At 35.3% G+C, this 18,988-nt stretch overlaps 1 protein-coding gene across 1 annotated transcript in view; it reads left to right on the top strand.

Moving 5' to 3' along the window:
• The first annotated feature begins 374 nt into the window (after positions 1 to 374).
• The window catches only part of LOC144438615 (E3 ubiquitin-protein ligase HERC2-like), a 55,729-nt gene continuing 37,115 nt past the window's right edge, over positions 375 to 18,988 (top strand). The window contains exons 1-26 of the mRNA XM_078127713.1: positions 375 to 444; positions 551 to 785; positions 2,404 to 2,521; positions 3,562 to 3,762; positions 4,562 to 4,778; positions 5,351 to 5,611; positions 5,872 to 6,157; positions 6,505 to 6,669; positions 7,199 to 7,411; positions 7,761 to 7,912; positions 8,140 to 8,285; positions 8,627 to 8,740; positions 8,918 to 9,089; positions 9,736 to 10,009; positions 10,794 to 10,994; positions 11,528 to 11,756; positions 12,212 to 12,539; positions 12,767 to 12,954; positions 13,582 to 13,737; positions 14,180 to 14,365; positions 14,584 to 14,769; positions 15,170 to 15,261; positions 15,607 to 16,245; positions 16,988 to 17,180; positions 17,670 to 17,788; positions 18,597 to 18,770. Coding sequence (XP_077983839.1) covers positions 708 to 785; positions 2,404 to 2,521; positions 3,562 to 3,762; positions 4,562 to 4,778; positions 5,351 to 5,611; positions 5,872 to 6,157; positions 6,505 to 6,669; positions 7,199 to 7,411; positions 7,761 to 7,912; positions 8,140 to 8,285; positions 8,627 to 8,740; positions 8,918 to 9,089; positions 9,736 to 10,009; positions 10,794 to 10,994; positions 11,528 to 11,756; positions 12,212 to 12,539; positions 12,767 to 12,954; positions 13,582 to 13,737; positions 14,180 to 14,365; positions 14,584 to 14,769; positions 15,170 to 15,261; positions 15,607 to 16,245; positions 16,988 to 17,180; positions 17,670 to 17,788; positions 18,597 to 18,770 — 5,088 coding nt within the window. The 5' untranslated portion in view covers positions 375 to 444; positions 551 to 707. The remainder of the gene's footprint in view (positions 445 to 550; positions 786 to 2,403; positions 2,522 to 3,561; positions 3,763 to 4,561; positions 4,779 to 5,350; positions 5,612 to 5,871; positions 6,158 to 6,504; positions 6,670 to 7,198; positions 7,412 to 7,760; positions 7,913 to 8,139; positions 8,286 to 8,626; positions 8,741 to 8,917; positions 9,090 to 9,735; positions 10,010 to 10,793; positions 10,995 to 11,527; positions 11,757 to 12,211; positions 12,540 to 12,766; positions 12,955 to 13,581; positions 13,738 to 14,179; positions 14,366 to 14,583; positions 14,770 to 15,169; positions 15,262 to 15,606; positions 16,246 to 16,987; positions 17,181 to 17,669; positions 17,789 to 18,596; positions 18,771 to 18,988) is intronic.

The raw sequence follows: 18,988 nt of genomic DNA, 5'->3' as shown, positions 1-18,988 counted from the left end.
CATACATACATACATACATACATACATACATACATACATACATACATACATAAACAAATTAAAGTTAAAATAAATAAAATGTAAAGCTACATGCATCTCATTATTACTACTGTGCTAGTGCAAATAATGACTCTGTTCCCGTCTTATAATTCTCCAGGAAGCAAATCGTGAGGTGCTGTAATATAGTGTAGTGTATTATTCAGAGGTATTATTATTTCTGATCACACTTCAACAACTCACATACATGGGTACGTGGGGTTGGGGAGTCTTGCAAGTCATGGTGAACAGACGATATAATTCGTGTGTTGTGCGCCCTCCGGTGTCCAAACCACGGAATGTCATTAAATGGTTCCCATAATTCTTTGCAAGGTCGCCATCTTGTAGTGGAGACGAACATCATTAGTCATAAATGGCAAGAAATAAGTAATTTTTCACCTATCACAGGTTTGTTGACTTTTTAAAATGTCCCTCGTTGATGTTTTCTCTTGTAATAATGGCAATGGACACATCTCCATGTTAGTACGTTAATTTTCCATGCATTTTCTTCCAGATAGGGGTTTGTTTCACTTCGTCACTCGTTGTATGATTCCACTCATGACCAGAGTCCAGTCGTTTCGTCGGATTCGTTTACAAGTAAACCATACAGCGTCAACAACTTCAACTGAATTCCAAATTATGTTTAGACGTAGCCGTGTTTCTACATCGTCATGAGTGCTTCCGCCAACAGACCGGTGCTTCGGACACAGCTACGATTAGATTCGAAGTGGCTAAAAACAGATTTGCAGGTGGGTTGTTGCACTGGTACTGTAGACATTTACTGGAAAAATATGTAAAGTCAAACTCAGGTCAAACTTCAAATCAGGGCAAGTAATGTTGTAAGAATGTTTACGTCTGTAGACGTGTGTTACCTTCAACACAGATGTAAACAATACCAGTAATGTAAGTAAAATTATATGCTCCCAAATTCTTTTATAAAAATATGTACGGCCTTGATTTTTTTTTCAATAAGAATTTTTTTGAAAGACGTCCTTTTGTTATAGATATACCCCTCCCGGCATTGCTAAATTGACTACATAACTTTCTTTAAATTATGGTAGAAATACTAATTTTATGTTTTCTAAATAATTTTAAGAGTGAGGGAGAATGAGGTACCGTGTGGTGAATAAAACCTCTATTTTCCTACTTGAAATTCGGGGTATGGGGTATGTTAATTGTTATATGGTCATGTGCTGTCGGTTGTTGTATATGAGTGATGGGGTTTGGTATGTGACAAGTCTGGAGGAAATATAATCTCTTGGTTTCCGTTGCTATGATTATAATTTGATATCATGATTGAATAGTTTCTTTGCACTATATACTGTGTACAAAATGAAATGAAAACATTCGTCCATGGAGATAGTACCAGGGACATCCCATGTATAATTATCATAATCATTACTTGGCGTTATTTATCGAGAATGAACTCAGTTTTTTTCTGTCAATACGATATTGTCTTTCCTTTGACAATGACATTTATAAGAAATAATGTATTCTTCAATTGATTGACAATAAATTGTTATCATCAAAAATGTTATTCTGGATTTATCCATGATAAAAAGAATGACATAATTTTAAATAGCTTCATTACAGGAAGTGACTAAATTTTGATAATTGTAATGGTTGCCTAATCAAATTCCCCATTTTTACAAAACTAAGTATAGCATAGCTAATCATGTACATGTGTGATCTCAATGATATTTATACTTGATTCAGCTGTAGACAGTTTGTTTACAAGTTATATAATACACTATTTATACTTTTCATGAGGGGGGGGGGGGGATGGGTGACTGGACACTTACTAGCTTTTCATTAGCTATCTTCCAGCACCCAGTCGCATTTGTCATTTTCATTTTCATTTCATTTTTTATTTATTTATTAATTTGTGTTATTGCGAATGAAGAACTATCTACTATTGTGGTCATTGATATTATGTTATACCAGTCAATTGTTTTTGTGGGCCCCCCTCCTGAAATTCTTGTTTCAGTTTGTGTGCTAGGTACAAACTTTAATTTCTAGTGTAGTTGTATCATCAATAAATAGAGAATTGAGGTGATGGTATGATAAAACTATTTGCTATTTTTTCCCAAATGTTATGAAAATTCTTGGTTTCCTCTTTCCTTGTTGCAGAGTTTGTTATGTTTGTTATCCTATGACATTGTAGTATTGTGTTAAAAGGAACTGATTGCTTTGAAACCATACAATTGTATTGATGGAAAGTATAGCCATTGCATTGAAAAAGTTATTTATGCTACTTAATGTATTAATGGGCAAGAAATTTTGATCTAGGATTTCAGGAAAAAGACTTGTGTATGTACTATACTATAGGTAAACTTGTAAATAACTTGTCCATATTTTTTTCTAAAGGCTGCATTTTCCAAAGATGGGTTAAGCCGACTATGGAATGAATTGGTGAAAGATGGAGAAATCACTGCTGGAAACACTGACTCTGTTATTAACTGTGTTGGTGTACCAGCACGGAAAGGTGAGACAAACAATGTCCATCAAGGTAAAATTGTCTGAGTAAATACTGCTAATTGATCAAAAGTATCACTAAAAACTATGTACCTGTATCTGACATTTTAGTAAATTTCTGCTAATTGATCAAAAGTATCGCAAAAAATATGTACCTGTATTTGACATTCTAGTAAATACTGCTAATTGATCAAAAGTATCGTTAAAACTATGTACCTGTATCTGACATTTTAGTAAATTTCTGCTAATTGATCAAAAGTATCGTTAAAACTATGTACCTGTATCTGACATTTTAGTAAATTTCTGCTAATTGATCAAAATTATCGCAAAAACTATGTACCTGTATTTGACATTCTAGTAAATACTGCTAATTGATCAAAATTATCGCAAAAACTATGTACCTGTATCTGACATTCTAGTAAATTTCTGCTAATTGATGAAAATTATCACCAAACTATGTACCTGTATCTGACATTCTAGTAAATACTGCTATTTGATCAAAAGTATCACCAAAACTATGTACCTGTATCTGACATTGTAGTAATACTGCTAATTGATCAAATTATCACTAAAAACTATGTACCTGTATCTGACATTCTAGTAAATTTCTGCTATTAGCCAGGATGTTTTGGTTTTGCTATTGATAGGAATTTAAACCCTGATAATCCTGAGAGGGTGAAATCGTTACCCTGTACTGTAATTTTAATGGGGACCAATATTGTTAAACTAATAATAATAGCTTAGGGGGATAGTTATAGGACACAAGAACATCAATAATAAACGGTGTTGAGACAAAGAGATTATGGTAAATTAAAAAGTGATGTCATTTCCTGTAAGGTTTTCCCACAACCCCTTGCAGGAAATCCCTGAATGACTGAACACATGTCAAGTGTAGTGAGGCTTCTTTGCAAGATTTTAAAGTTGAATAAGTTACCGAGGTGCTATTTTATCTCCCCAAATCATATTTAAGTTGATATTAATATTCAATACAAGTGTAAAAAAGGGAGAAATAATCGTGACTGGACTTTTATTTTTATTTGTCTATTTTAGGTGAAACAGGCCACTATTATTGTGGTATGAAAGTACTGTCTTGTAGTTGCTGTGATGGACACTGTGGACCAGATAATGGCTGTAACTGTCCTCCTTGTCAGAAACTAGACAAGGAGGAGAAAGAAAGGAAAGAGGAGGAGGAACGGAGACCCCCATCAGCTTTGTCCCTCATTGAATCATGGACCTGGGGCAAACAACCAGGTAAAATTATCAAAAGTGTTAAGATTAATTGATAAAAATTGACAGTTCATTGTTTTATTCAAGAGTTAATAGGCTTGTGTTTGTAAGGAAAACAGAAACTTGCAAATAATAAGGTTGAATTTCCTCCTCACTGATTTCATCTGTTCTGTACAATCCCATGCAGAATAAGACAGGCAGTGATTATGTTGATGATGAAAGAGTATGAAATTGAATGATCATGGACTGTGGCTTCATAGTGTCAAATGAACATTTCTACTCACAGAGTCAAAGGGATTTGCTTTCTAGCATTTTTTGACTTTGTGAGTAGAAATTTTCATGTACTAGATGTAAGAACTGATAATATTTAGCAAGAACACAAAACATAGTGAACCATATAAACAGGAAAAACTTAGTATTGAAATGTTTAAAGCATGTACCAAATTCTTAAGCTGTATATAAGTAGTTTTGCTGAGATTTGTCCAATTAACAGAGATGGCGGAATATGGTAAAATCAAATACATTGTAGTGGCTTATGTGCTGGTGTTAAATAAGTTGGCAGTGACCTCGGTAAATCCAGGGAACTCAGGTATATTTTACATACTTAACACAATGAAAGGGAACCTTGTAGAATGACAGGGGAACTCGGTTAGATTTTACATACTTGACACAATGAAAGGGAACGTGGTAGAATGACAGGGGAACTCAGGGAGATTTTACCTAGTACTTCTTATAACAACAAGAATACATAAGTTTGGAGTTTTAATCTGAACAAAAATACTAATATGTAATATAACTTTTCTCTTTTTTTTCTCACTGATAGATGTAAACCAATTACAAGACTGTTTACATTCCTTGGTGTATGAACAACAACAGTTAGCTACAGATGCAGCAACTACAACCTTGTCATCAACTAGACTACAACAAAGACTTACTGTCCTAGAAAGATACTTTGTAGCATTGGCTAGGCATAATCCAGAACAAAAACATGCAGCTTTCAAGAAGAAATTAGACGGCCCCATGATGAAAAGTAGTAGAGGGTAAGAAAGAAACTGTCTTTACAGCTATAAGAAATGGTGTTGCTTTAACATATCGTGTAGTTCTGAATCATTGGATCCAATCAGTTTTTGGGAGTGAGTGCATTCCAAAAGAACTTTGTTACCAATAGATATTGAATTATTCACAGCTACTATACTCTGTTTGTAACATTACCTTCAAAGATATATAGAAAGTAGAATGAAATAAATGAAATTATCATCACAAACATTTTTATTTGTATTTATGTTAGATACAAGTTACCAGAAACCAAAAGTGTATAATGTCTTTTGCTCTATTCCGGTTGTTTTCTTTATATATATATATATTTATTTTTATATTTGTTTTTTGTGTGCAAAGGTGTCGGTGGCCTAATGAATAAACTACGTACGTACATACATATAAAAAAATGTCTTTTGTCTGTAATGTCACACTTTTGCGCTCAAAACAAAAATCACTTTTTAAGAGAATCATGAAAATGTGATGATATTGGAAACTATCTGATTATGTCCAGATGAAATAACTAATAAGTTTGGAATTTTAATCTGATGTATGTTTCTGTTATTATCTTGTACAGTGCTAGTAATGTAGGAGAGAAAGCAACAACAGGCCTAGCAAGGGTTGGTTCTAGGGCAGCCATGTCATTTGCATTTGCATTTCTACGTCGAGCTTGGAGGACTGGTGAAGATGCTGACCTGTGTAGTGAACTACTGCAGGAATCTCTGGAAGCCATGAGATCTCTTCCTGAAGCTACTTTATTTGATGAAACTTCTGTATCTAAAGTTTGGCTGGAAGTCGTGGATAGAGCTTCAAAGTTTCTAAGATCTGTTGTTCTTGGGTAAGTTATGGTTAAAATGGCCAAGTTGTGTCTGTATAAGATCTGTTGTCCCTGGGTAAGGTGAAAATGACTGAGTTGTGTTTGTATTCATTTTATATGACAGCAACAATGAAGGCATGACTACATACTCAATCTGAGTGTGTTTTTATTAACATAACAAAATGCAAAGTTAGTATGAGTGAAAAATTAAAAAGGCATCTGGAGAGTGTAGAAAGTACTTTGACTAAAATTTTTGAAATCTTTTTTTTTTTTTGATACAGAGATCTGAATGCTGGGGCAACAGCTAAAGGAGCTAACACTATCCCAGTACAGGACCAACACACAGCATTAGCATTACTATTAGAATTAGCCTTACAAAGAGGGACCTTGAGTGAACTACTCAATTCAGTTCTATTACTCTTACAACTATGGGAGTATGGCCAGCAAGAAACAGACAACAGAAGTAACTCAGCAGGGACATCTGCACCACTTGTACCAATGGTTAGACGATTAGAAGAAGTCTATACTAGTAAATCTAAAGGACCAGATAGTCCTAAATTAGAAGAGGTAAGGTTATTGTAGATATAACATGAATGTTTGAGAGCATTTGGTTTTCTCTGTGTTTGTAGTGTGATGGTAGAACTTAGTTATTTGAACATGGAATCCAAATGCCATGTTTAAAATCAAGTGTCTACATCTTGGTATGAATGCATCCTGTAGAATGTTTATATCATATTATGTGTGTTCTTCAAAATATTAATGAGCAAATTTCAGAACAGTACTGAACATTTGTTGTTCAAAAACTACACACCATAGTTTGTCATTTTCATTTTACGAAAATTAAGCAGCAGTTACTCAAACTCATAGTACATTTACATTTTGTGCTAATATTTTGGATTTAATTTCATTTTCAGTCCAACGGAAGTTTGAAAGTTAGCCCAACAGATTGCTTTCTGAGATATTTACAACTACCTCAAGATGATGAAGCATCGGTAGATCTAAGACAAACAGCTGTTGTTATCATGTCACATCTTGACAGACTGTCGTTACCATACGCACCGCCATCAGCTGTACAAAAGGTAGGTTTCAATGTCTAACACTTTAGTTTTACATTCTGTGCAGTGTGCCATCTAAGCAGCAAAGCCAATTCGACATGCCACTGATGCATCAAAATGTTGTGTTCTCCTATCGCTTCCTATGTGTTGACTCACAAGCAATGTCAGTTTTTATCATTTGGAACAAAATTTGACTGTCACTAGAGGGGACATTTTTTTCGCAAGGTTTGTTTCATTCTCGTCGGTTTGATAGCAATGGAAAAATAAAGTATTTGTTGCATGTATTGTTAATGATTACAATAACAAAGTATGGTAATTAGTTATGTGTACTTGCAAATCAGATGAACCCTGCTGAGGACTTCAGCCCCAGCTTACATGGGACACAGTGACTCTCCTGCAAGATTTTGTTGAAGACATGCCTATAGCAGCCTTAAAATAATCCTAGTAGTACATCTGTTTGTCTAAAACTTTGAAAAAAAACGTAAGTAATAAATTAATACAAGGATATACGTAAATAATAAATTAATACAAGGATATGTTTATCTTTTCTTAGGTATCGTCATCAGGTTCGTCGTCATCATCACAGGAAGTGTTAGGATGGGGTTGGATTGCATGGGTTGGTGGTTCTACAGCTCCATATGGTCCATATCCCATTGACGCCCTGAGTGAATTATGTGTCACTCAGATTTGTTGTGCTGAGAGATGTCTACTTGCCCTCACCAGCTCAGGCAGAGTGTATGTTCACTTCTATAGCTCAGAAACACAGGTATGCTATGGATATTGCAAGTTAATATTTCCACTAAATAGTGCCCTCTAGTGGCAAGATAGTTTTTTGCATGAACAGTGCCCTCTTGTGGCAGAACGTATGGTTATTACATGAAACACTATCACTATTTTTTTGTGGTAATGGAAAGTACCTGTACTGTAAATACTGCCCCAGTGGCCTATTGTACAACGATATACACACTGTCCGCTAGGTGCAAAATATGCTAATTTTTCAGCACTATTCTGGAGATTATCCTCATCTCTAATTCTACAGTATTGACATGCAAAGTGTAAGATTTATATCTCTGAATGTTAGACCAATGATTTTCATGTAAATATTCCTACAACAGAGTCCTCATTTACTGGAGAATATAGCAGATAAGGACGTCATCAAGATTGCAGCTCACCCTGAAGGTAAACATTACTTAGCCTTGACATCAGATGGAGAGGTGTATTCCTGGGGTAATGGAGATGGTGGTAGACTTGGACATGGTGATACTAAGTAAGTATGAAAGTTTGAATAATTGTAGTGTTATCATGTTATTTAGATATTATTAGTTCTCAATTTTTTTGTTTGTTGACTTAAGGGGTCTTGTCACTACGAGTCGTGAGACAAGTCGTGACAGTCTGTAGGTGTGTGGAATTGTAGAAGGTTTGGAATATTTGTCACCATACCACATCTACTATGTTGGCCAGTGATAATGTTTTCTATTGATTGTTATCTTACAGTCCCAAGGAAGAGCCTACACTGGTGACAGCATTGTCCAGTAGACATGTAGTGCATATAGCATGTGGTAGTACCTACAGTGCTGCTATCACCATACAGGGTGAACTCTTTACATGGGGTAGAGGCAACTATGGCAGACTAGGGCATGGTGAGTGAATCTAACACTTGCTACCTTTAGTAATTGTTGTACCTTTAGTGCTGCTATCTGTCAAAAAGGTGAACTTGTACATAAGGATTGAGGCAATCCTGGCAGACTGGGACACTGTGAATCAAATTTATGCATGTTCCTGTAATGTGTTCAAAGATGATTGTAAAAAATCAGGTCAAAATCATTTAAACAGACTTTGAAAATAATGTATTCTTCCATATATGTTACATTAATCATTCAACATTTGAAATTTTTATAAATTATATAATGCAAGAATATTCGTTGATTTCCATTGCCTGTTTTCATTCCTAATCAAATCATATGAATTGCTGTCTTTACAGGAAGTAGTGAGGATCACAGTACTCCAACAATAGTTGTAGGGTTGAAGGGTCACAGAGCTATTGACATTGCATGTGGCAGTGGTGATGCACAGACCCTTGCTGTTACCGATGATGGTAAGTTGGGTTTATAGTTTTAAATAGAAACAAATATCATTTGTGATGGTTGAATCAGCAATTTACAGATCACAAACCAGCCAGTCTAACAAAACCATCATCTGATTGAATCATGGCGTACAAATATGATATATGTAAAAGTATCATTTATTTATTATATGTGTTGTTGGATTTCAGGATGTGTATGGTCATGGGGTGATGGAGACTACGGTAAACTAGGTAGAGGTGGTAGTGATGGCTGTAAAACACCTAAAATTGTTGAAAAGCTGAATGGTCATGATATTGTCCGTGTCTTCTGTGGTGCTCAGTTCTCTGCTGGCTTGTCTAAAATTGGCAGTGTTTGGACATGGTAGGTTGTCACTCTCTATACACACTTTTATGCAAGGTTCAACAGAAAAAAAGTTTATCTAAAAAGAAATTACTGTAATAATCTCTTTGATTAGACCAGAATTTATTAATATAACTCGACCATAACAGATACAACAGGTACATGTATAAAATATCCCAGGGGGACTAAACGAGAGATTAGTATTTTATTTCATCTGTGTTCTAATAGTTATAAAACTGTCTTCTATGACAAAAAGTCAATGATTAGAAAAAATAAGTTCAAATACACAACAATGTTAGATGTGTAATATTTTACATGCAGGAGCAAAATTGGCAAAAAACAACAAAAAAGTCAACAAAAAAGAAGACGAAAAAATGATAAATCTTAATATTAGTGTGGACTGTTTTCACTTTAGTTGAAATTATCATGAATAAAGAAAATGTGCAGTTTCAGTAAACTATTCTGACTGGGGCATATTGCTAAATACAGACATTAACTGAAAAAAGAAAAGCAAATGAAAGTAATTTCAATAAAAAAATAAAATAAAAAATAAAATAATTCAAAATAAAAAGAAGTATTTCTCGTTATTCATAAACAAATATTTTAATAATATTATTGTATCAGTAAATATGTACAGTGTTCAAGTCTGTAATCTTTGTCATTCCAGGGGTAAAGGAGATGGCTACAGACTTGGTCATGGCAATGAAGAACATATACGGTATCCTAAATTAGTAGATGCATTGCAAGGTAAGAAGATAGTTGACCTACAGGTGGGGTCAATGCACTGTCTTGCCAGAACTGAGGAAGGTGAAGTGTACTGCTGGGGTAGAAATGACCAAGGACAGCTAGGTGATAACAGTCTTAATACTAAGTCAGAACCCACAACTATGAGTGCTTTGGAAGGAAAGAATATCACTGGCATTGCATGTGGACCATCACAGGTAAGTACAGTATGTCTAGATGCTGTATGTACTTGTAGTTTATCAGTCTGTTGTAATAGTTATATGGAATATATTGATCTACATGACCTGCTGTATGTAATACTTTATCAAGTATTCTATGTTAGGAAAACCAAATCTATCAGACTACACTGCCATTCTAGAACTATTGGCCATTGAAAACCATGCTAATGTATCCAGTATCCATTTCTTGCATCTTATTGCCAATGTCAAAAAGATAGCTATGAAGCCTACAGACCCTTGGCTTTCAGAAAGTCTACATATATAATTATTTACCTGTAAAATAGGGTGTTAAACTATTGAAGATTAAAACTACTGTTTGCTTAAACGTAGTGTTTTAGAGAAGAATGGATATCTAAATTTATGAAAATGTCTTTTTGCTGTTAATTACATGAATGGTATGAGAAGAACATCATTGTGAATACTTTAATTTAAGTTTGAATATTAGTCAAAACCTCTACAATCACACATGAATAATTGTAATATGTGTAGCATTTTGCAGGTAACAGCCACTCAGTATACCTGTGAAAGAAACAAAAACCAGCATGTATGCAGACGCACAGACACACAGACAGACAGGCAGACAGACAGACAGACAGACACAGACAGACAGACAGACAGACACACACACACAGACAGACAGACACACACACACACACACACACACACACACACACACACACACACACACATGCACACAAATACTGAAACTTGTTACCACTGAACGCCTGCATTTATATGATTGAATTCTATTCTGTTTGTGTAGAGTTTTGCCTGGTCATCTAGTGGACACTGGACTGTAAATCTCAAAGTACCATTCTGTGTAGACGTATGTAAGACCACATTTGATTACTTAGATCAGCTGTTAAGTCAGGTGTGTGATGACTTAGATGGACGTTGTGACTGGCCACCACCACAAGAAAAGGAGTGTATGGCAGTAGCTGGTTTGAATCTACTCAGATTACAGGTGAGATTTGATGAGCTGAAAGCACCAGTAGCTGTAACTTCTCACAAATTTTGTTATGATTGCCTATCCAAAAATATCATGTTTTTCCCAATTTGGTTTCTTGGGTGCAAATGCATATCCTACTGGTAGAAAGAGGGTTAACTGTCCAGTTCTTATTTGTTGAATTACCTCTCTGTTGGTCATTGATAGTACTGTGTATGCTGGCTTGATGCCTGTGAACAAATTAGTATTACTGTGTCCAAATCATAATGCATTGTTACTGTGCAAATTATTATAAGGGTTTATGAACCATTTATTCATTTGTCAATAAACACATGTGCAAAAATTCCTTCCTATTTAAATATCAAATTACATAGGGCATTGATCCTTTGCAAAATACTATAGAATTATAGTTATATCGCAAACTAAACAAAGCTTTTATCTTGATGAAAAATGTACAAATGAAAACCTGTAGTGTCATGTTCAGCTTGTTAATTGTTATATGCAGTACTATGTGACTATTTGCTGACAATGTATTTCTTTTCTTGTTACAGCTACATGCAGCTATCATTCAAAATGAAAACCCAGAAGATCTAGGCCTAGGTCTTGGTGGATCTTTATTGTCCAGTCTCAAACAACGTGTAGTCGATCTAGCCAGCAATGCAGGTGTATTATCAACTGTACAATCTGCAGCTCAGTCTACCCTACAGAGTGGTTGGTCTATCTTACTACCCACAGCTGAAGAAAGAGCACGGGCCCTGTCATCTCTCTTACCTACAGCAGGTGAGTAACATTAAAATAATGCCAGTAGTTACGTAGAGTGCTTTCAGAATAGGACTTAATCATAACTTAATGACTGTGGTAACCACCTCTGTGGTCACGTATGTAAGGCTTGAAAGGACCCCTCCCCCTCCTAAAAGTTGATATTTTTCCAATTATTTATAAAACAATAATAGGTAAATATTTTACTAGTTTGCAATAAGCAAGTACAGAAATCTGTCAAGTATCCCATGAAAGCATAATGTGTGAGGTACTTAAATAACACAAACAGTAATGAAATCAGCTAACCAGTTTAACTCCTTTGTGAATTATACTATACTAAATTCAGCAATTATACTAGATAAGCTAAGAGTTGATAATTAAAATTGCGTTGTGAAGTTCTGTGAATCAAAATTCAGTAGTAGGAAATATTTTTTTGTACTGACTAGTTATTAAATGTGTGATTTCATTATTTACAGCTGGAGAGAATGTTACCATGACACCCGGTCGTCGTTTCATGATGGACCTGTTAGTCAGCAGTCTTATGGCTGACGGAGGACTTGAGTCAGCTTTACAGGCTGCTATGAAAACTGAAGTGAAAGACATTGAAGGGATGAAGGAGAAAGATAAAGAGGAACAAGGCAGTGATGACAAGGAGGGTGGGGAAGGACCAGGACCTCCATCGGCACAAAAATCAGAGGAGAAAAAGAAAGAAACTAAAACAAAAGAGAAAAGTCAAACATCTAAGAAGAAGGAGAGTAAAATTACTAGTATACCACTGCTACAGTTGGTGCAACAACTACTAAGGTACTGTTATGTAGAGATTTTATCAAATATTTCATGTAATAATGTTTTTAACATCACCAAATCAATCTGCCAGTCTGTGTGAATTTATTGACATTCAGAAGGGAAAATGTGTTTGAAAACACTGCTGAAGGGTCAAATAAGGATAAAAATATACATGTTTTGTTACTGTTTCGTGCTTGGCTTAAAGTAAATTATTGTTGAATATCTCCCTCTATCATGTGTTCCAGGAATGCTGCAAGTACTACTTTGACAAAACTACAAGATTTGAGTCTAGAGAGCACATCAGATGAACGACTTAAGTCACCTAGAGTAGAAAGATCAGCTTCTTTAGAACTGTTACTTCGATTTCAACGTCTTCTTGTGGGTGAACTCTTCCCAAGAGAAGAGGACAAGACAAAAGCAGGCTCTTTATCAGGTTGGTAGAACTGTTACTGTGGTGTTCTAAACTAACATTTTTATGTCAGATATCATCAAACTTTAAATTTAAAAGTTATGATACCAAAGATTTGACCAAAATGTTAATCAGCTTTGTAGATCAAATGATTTACATACTAGGTTACATGTATAACACTCAAGCATTCAAAGTTTTTATGGCATTGAGTTTTTGATGTGTTGATCGATGATCCTCATCAGACCCTACAATCCCAAGATAACAGAGATAGGGGCATCAAACTACCTAACATCTACAATCGGCTGATTATATCGCCATGTAGTGGTAGGCTGTAACTAGGGACTTTGTCTTTCTAATGCGGACTGAGACAGATCGAAAGCACAATGCTAAAAGATATTTTAATAGCTTATGTGGTATAATCTGTGTACATCACCAAAAATTTGGTTCTTGTTTGGCACTTGTTTTGAATGGAGATGAACTCAGAGTGTTGTATGTTGCATAATTTTATGTAATGGACCAGTGGTTAAGCTTGAATTAAAGCCTAAGTTGTACAATTAATATTCTACACAATTGATATTCTTAAGTGTACAACTCTTAAAAGTTTGTGAACTTACAAACATTACATGACTTTTGTTTTAAATACTCTTCCAGACCCAGAACTTCAAGGAGCGTGTTCTCTGTTATGCAAGTACATATCACTATTGTGTTCTCATGTGAGTGATGTCTTATTGGTAGCAGCCAGCCTAGCTAACACAAGTTGCAAACACTTTGCAGCAGTAGCCCATGTCATAGAGTCAGACATATCAGGTATGTTTATTGACAACCTGCCTATCTAACTAACACAAGTTGTTTGCAGCAGTTGCCTATGTCAAAGAGACAAACAACAACAACAAAAACAACAACAACAACAACAACAACAAAAACAACAACAACAACAACAACAACATCAACAACAACAACAACAACAACAACAACAACATCAACAACAACAACAACAACAACAAGCCAACAGCACAATAACAAGCAAACACAAACACCTCTTAAGATATAGAGATAATACACTGAAATAAAATTTTGAATTATGTTAATGTATGAAATTGGTACAACCAAGTTGCCAAGAGATACCCAGTATATCTCTGTTTATGTGTTCCACTTGTATTTCTACCAGAATTAGTTGTACAATTATTATTATAGGGACTGTTTAAACTTATTATCACACCTCAATATATCTATGTTTGCATATTTCTAGGTGTACTATTACCAGAATTAGTTGTATGTATGGTGTTATTACAAGTACAATCATCTGCTGTTATGTTGTCCTGTAATGCCATACCAATGCTAGGCAGTCTACTAGAATTACTGGACAAATTCAACAGACTAGCTCCAGGATTGGAGAAAGAAGATTCTGAAGATCTTGCCTGGCCAGGTGTCATTGGTATGTCTAATAATAAACATGTAATAAGTCATACTGATTTACACTGCTTGTCATAAAACTTAACATTTCAGAGTTCAACACGCACTCAAAACCACACTATAGTCACTGTAATACAAACCACTGAGTGGGTGCGAACCCCGGCCACTGACAACCCTTTTAAGAATTATGTATACTTTGAGACACATAAAGACATATGCAATTTGATGTATCTCTTCCAGGAGGATCAACATTTGGTAATATTCCACACAGAGGAAGTGATGATGTTCCATTGATTCGCAAAGCTGATCTTGAAAACCACAACAAAGATGGTGGACTGTGGATTGTTATCCATGGAAAAGTGTATGATGTCAAAGACTTCCAGTCACAGGCACCCTGTGGAAGTGATACACTCCTAAACTTTGCAGGTAAACATTTTTACATTGTAACAAGGACTTAATGACTTCTTGACACAGAAAGAAATCATTACGTTGCTAACTTTGATGTCCAAATTGCGAATTATCATGACCAGATTTTATACTAGTAAATCATTACATTTCTGTCCTGGAAGACTCAATGCTTTTTTATGGCAGCTGGTTCTAGAGATTAAAATTTGTACAACATTGAGTCTGGTGCATTGTATAAATGTTGAACATGGCTACAAAAGACATGTTAACAACTTCTTAATTTGCTCTTCTCTTTCCTCTGTGAAATGAGGTAAAAGATGTGGAGATAATCTTTTTCAAGTTTACAATATTGCATTTGATGTCAACTATGTATGAGTGCATAATTAATAGTTGAATAACATTGCTTTCCCTGTTTCATCAGCTCGGGATGCTACTGAAGATTTTGAAGAAGCCCAGCATTCCTCTGAAGCCAGAGAGATGATGCAAGCTTTCTTTGTTGGTGTATATGTTGAGGTAAGTATAATTGTGGTCACTTGATGTAAAGATAACTCTGATAAATAGTCTTCAGTGGTTACACTTTATGATGAAATGTTTGTACTACTATTAGTCTAGAAAAACATGACTCAAAAATGATGTGCAACAACTGTGTCAAAGAGATGCCAACAGACATTACTACACTTACAGATAGTTTGGCTTAGTTTTGAGCAGTGTGCTCAAAAGTGAAACCATAAACCTTTAAAGCCTGTCACCCTATATATATAGGGTGTAATTACAGAAACCAACGTAGTCGTTAAAGCGATAAATGCAAAGTGTGAAATCAAAGTTACTACATCTAACTGGTGTATTTATCTTCTTCAGCCTGAACAAGATCTGGTTGTATCCACTGATGTCAGTACTGTATCGTCACCACTCATGGACACAGAGCGTGTACTTGGTTTGTTACTTGGTCTCCATGCCAACCACCAGGCACATAGCACACCAGTGTCTACAGTAGAGGAAGAGTTAGAACATTGGTTGAAGTCAGATATCTTTGCTGGCGGACTCCAATTATACCATCCTATCAGCCCATGTGATGAAGAGAAAAGTGAAGCCAAAGCATCTGCCATGTGCTTTGCAACTAAACATGAAGAGAATCAGAAACTCTTTGCCAGACAGGTGTCTCAAGCAGACCCATCTGGTCCATTTCTGTTAGCTATAGCAGAAGGTAAAATACAAGATGCACATGTAAGAACATTCATGTCTTACACAGAGAGATACTGTAAACATCACAATCTGATAATGCCGATAGAATTCCCATATGATCATCCTGTAGAAGAAGCTGGTCGATTACTGACTGCATGTTTAATGAAACATCTAGACTTGGGACATGCAGCGCTAGCAATGGCAGAACATGGAGCTCAAGGTGATGCTTCAGGTCATCATAGACACATCAGCTTACCACGATCTATTGCTGAAATGTGTAAAGTTGTCTTTCAGATGAAATGTTCACTAATCAAGGTATGTGAGATGGTTGTTTTGCATTCCTATACAGATTTACTTGTAGGATTCAGTGTAATAGTGACACAATTGACAAAAAAGGACAGCTTTTTGCCTGTGTTGGTAATGCATATAATAGGAAGGTATAGTTGTATAATTATGCTTTCCAATTAGTAGGACACTTCTGAGGGTATTGTACCATCCCAAGGGTTGTCAGAGATAATTGATTTGAAAGAAAAGATTTCCCAAATTTAAAGGCCTTGGATTGACAAATCAGTAGTGGTAAATGATGTACATGACTAACGCCTAAATAGTCCACTTTCCTGTTGTTGGTAGCAAATGAAACTAATTCCTAGGTGCAATCACCCTATGAACAATCAATGTAAGAAGTGGTGGTTTAAAACAAATAACTATCCTCGTATATGAATACTTCATTCTCAAAACTATCTCGATCATCATGTTTGTAATCATTGCCTAGTTGATGACATATATTCATTTACAGTGCTTTCCCTAGACTTAAAATTTGTGAGAGAGGAAATCTGGTAAAATAAAATAAAATATTGATGAAGAACCCAGGTTGTGAAAACTTGGCAATATTATACTAGTATATTATACTCTGACAAAAATGCTAATTTAGACCAATATGGAAATGTATTTGCCAAGTGCATCTCTAAACTTCTCAGTGAAATTACTGACAGTCATATCTCACTTGTGCAGTGATTTCTTATGAAACGTTGTACTGTCATGTTTTCTCTTTATACAGGCTCATCAAGATCTAGGGAGATCCTACAAAGAAGTATGTGCACCTGTAGTTGAGCGTTGTTTATTTATATTCAATGAACTTCGACCTGCAGTAGGGAATGAAGTCTCTGCTGCATCACGACTCAAAATTCTGAGTACACCACCAAGATGGAAAAGTATCACTCACAAAATGATTCGAGACAGACGGACCAAAGGTAAGACAGGTGTATTTGAAAAGAAATTATATTATTACCCATATTGTCACTCATTTATTTTGAAGACTTTCATTTATTTGATTTTCATCATCTTGAGATTATCAAAAAAAAGGGTAAAGAAAGGCAAATTATCCTAAAACTTGCAGTTGTTAGAATCTTAGATTAATTATGTGAGTTAAATATTAATATTTGAAAATGTTAAATATGAGAAAAACATAAGTTGACAACTGGTGTATAATTGAAATTAACTCTTAACATTTAGTCCAGCAATATAGTGTCAAATCGGAAATGCGGACTATGGTATTTGTTTTCTAAGAAGAATTTTATCAGCAATTCAGCCCTGAATCTGTATTTATTTCAAAGCAATACAGTATCAGTACTGTCTGTGTAAAGTCTAGTAATTGAGTATAAAAAACAGATTAACTAAAAGCTAGTTTTGTACTCCAGTTTAACATTTATAGAGACCGTTTCTAATTTTATCATTGATAGGTGCAGCCAAACCAGATAAAAGCAGTGCTGGAGCTAGTGAAGGAAAACCAGACAGTGGATTTGTTGTCAAAGTTTTAGCTAAACCGTCAACTAAACATGAAAAAACAGCCAAGGATAAGGTAAGAATTTATTTAAAAATACAAGATAACATAGAATAATTGTTTCTCAATCTAAGGTAGGAACATTAAAACTTTCTTTTGTATTTTGTCTGTACAATTTGTAGCCATGCAAAATATGGAGGGCGTACTTGTGTGATCTCAGGTGTCATTTCTTGCTTGATGCTAGACTGAATGCATACAGATTTAATGTACAGTGTTTGGTGAGCAAAAGAACATTCAATGGAGGTGATGAGGTGAACAAGGATATACGCATAATGCCATTGCAGTATTATTAGTCCCCGCCGGACGAAGTCCGGGACGGGGACTTATGGATTGGGTTCCGTCTGTCTGTGCGTCCGTCCGTCCGCAGCCGTTTCTTGGAGATGCCTGGACCAATTTTTTTCAAACTTGGTACAGGGGTAACATACAATGGCATACATATGCACGTCAATTTGTTTCATGATACGATCCAATATGGCTGCCGAGCAGCCATTTTGTTTGCAAATTTTCCTTGTTTAATGTGGATTATGTCTTAAGTTCATTGAAGTTATTTATCCTTGCTAATGCATCCATGTTTATGGAAAGCAGTAGGATTCTTTGTCTGAACAGTAATCTACTTGTAGTTTCGTCATATCCTGGAACTTATAGATTTATCCCTCTATTGTAGTAACAAGATCAGGTCAAAATTTGGCATCCAAAATAGTTGCCAGTAGATACTGTGAGTTGATCTTTTTAGAACTGGAAACTGAAATATATAATGTCTGTTGTACTTTGCATACTTGGGAGAAGATTGTGAGAATTAGGTTGATTTTGTTTACTGTTTATTCAGGATTCCTGGAAAGCCGTTTTGAGTGCAATCACAAGTGCCAGGAAATTCAAATGGTTGAGACAGAGAATGACTGGTGCAACTACAGAAATGGCTCTTATGCAGAAGATTGTAGAATTTTCCATGGCTGAAGACCCAATTAATGTTGAAAATCTACGTAAATCACTCATCTGTCAGGTAAGAAGACATAGAAAAAAGCATAATTATTTTAGGTGAATCACAGTGTGTTTCAGTGGCACAGTAAACTTTTAAAGAGGTAAGTCAGAAACTGTGACATGAAATTTATTGTAAGGAGGCAGAGGAATTATAGAATTTGACTAACTGTCATAGACATATAAAGCAAACTGATAGAAGCATTGTGTGAACCTACATACATCAGAGGCATCTACTGTTGT

Source organism: Glandiceps talaboti, chromosome 8 (genome assembly GCF_964340395.1).
Source record: "Glandiceps talaboti chromosome 8, keGlaTala1.1, whole genome shotgun sequence".
NCBI classification, from domain to species: Eukaryota; Metazoa; Hemichordata; class Enteropneusta; family Spengelidae; genus Glandiceps; species Glandiceps talaboti.
The sequence above is the reverse complement of the archived record's forward strand: the minus strand, read 5'-3'. Positions and strand labels throughout refer to the sequence as shown.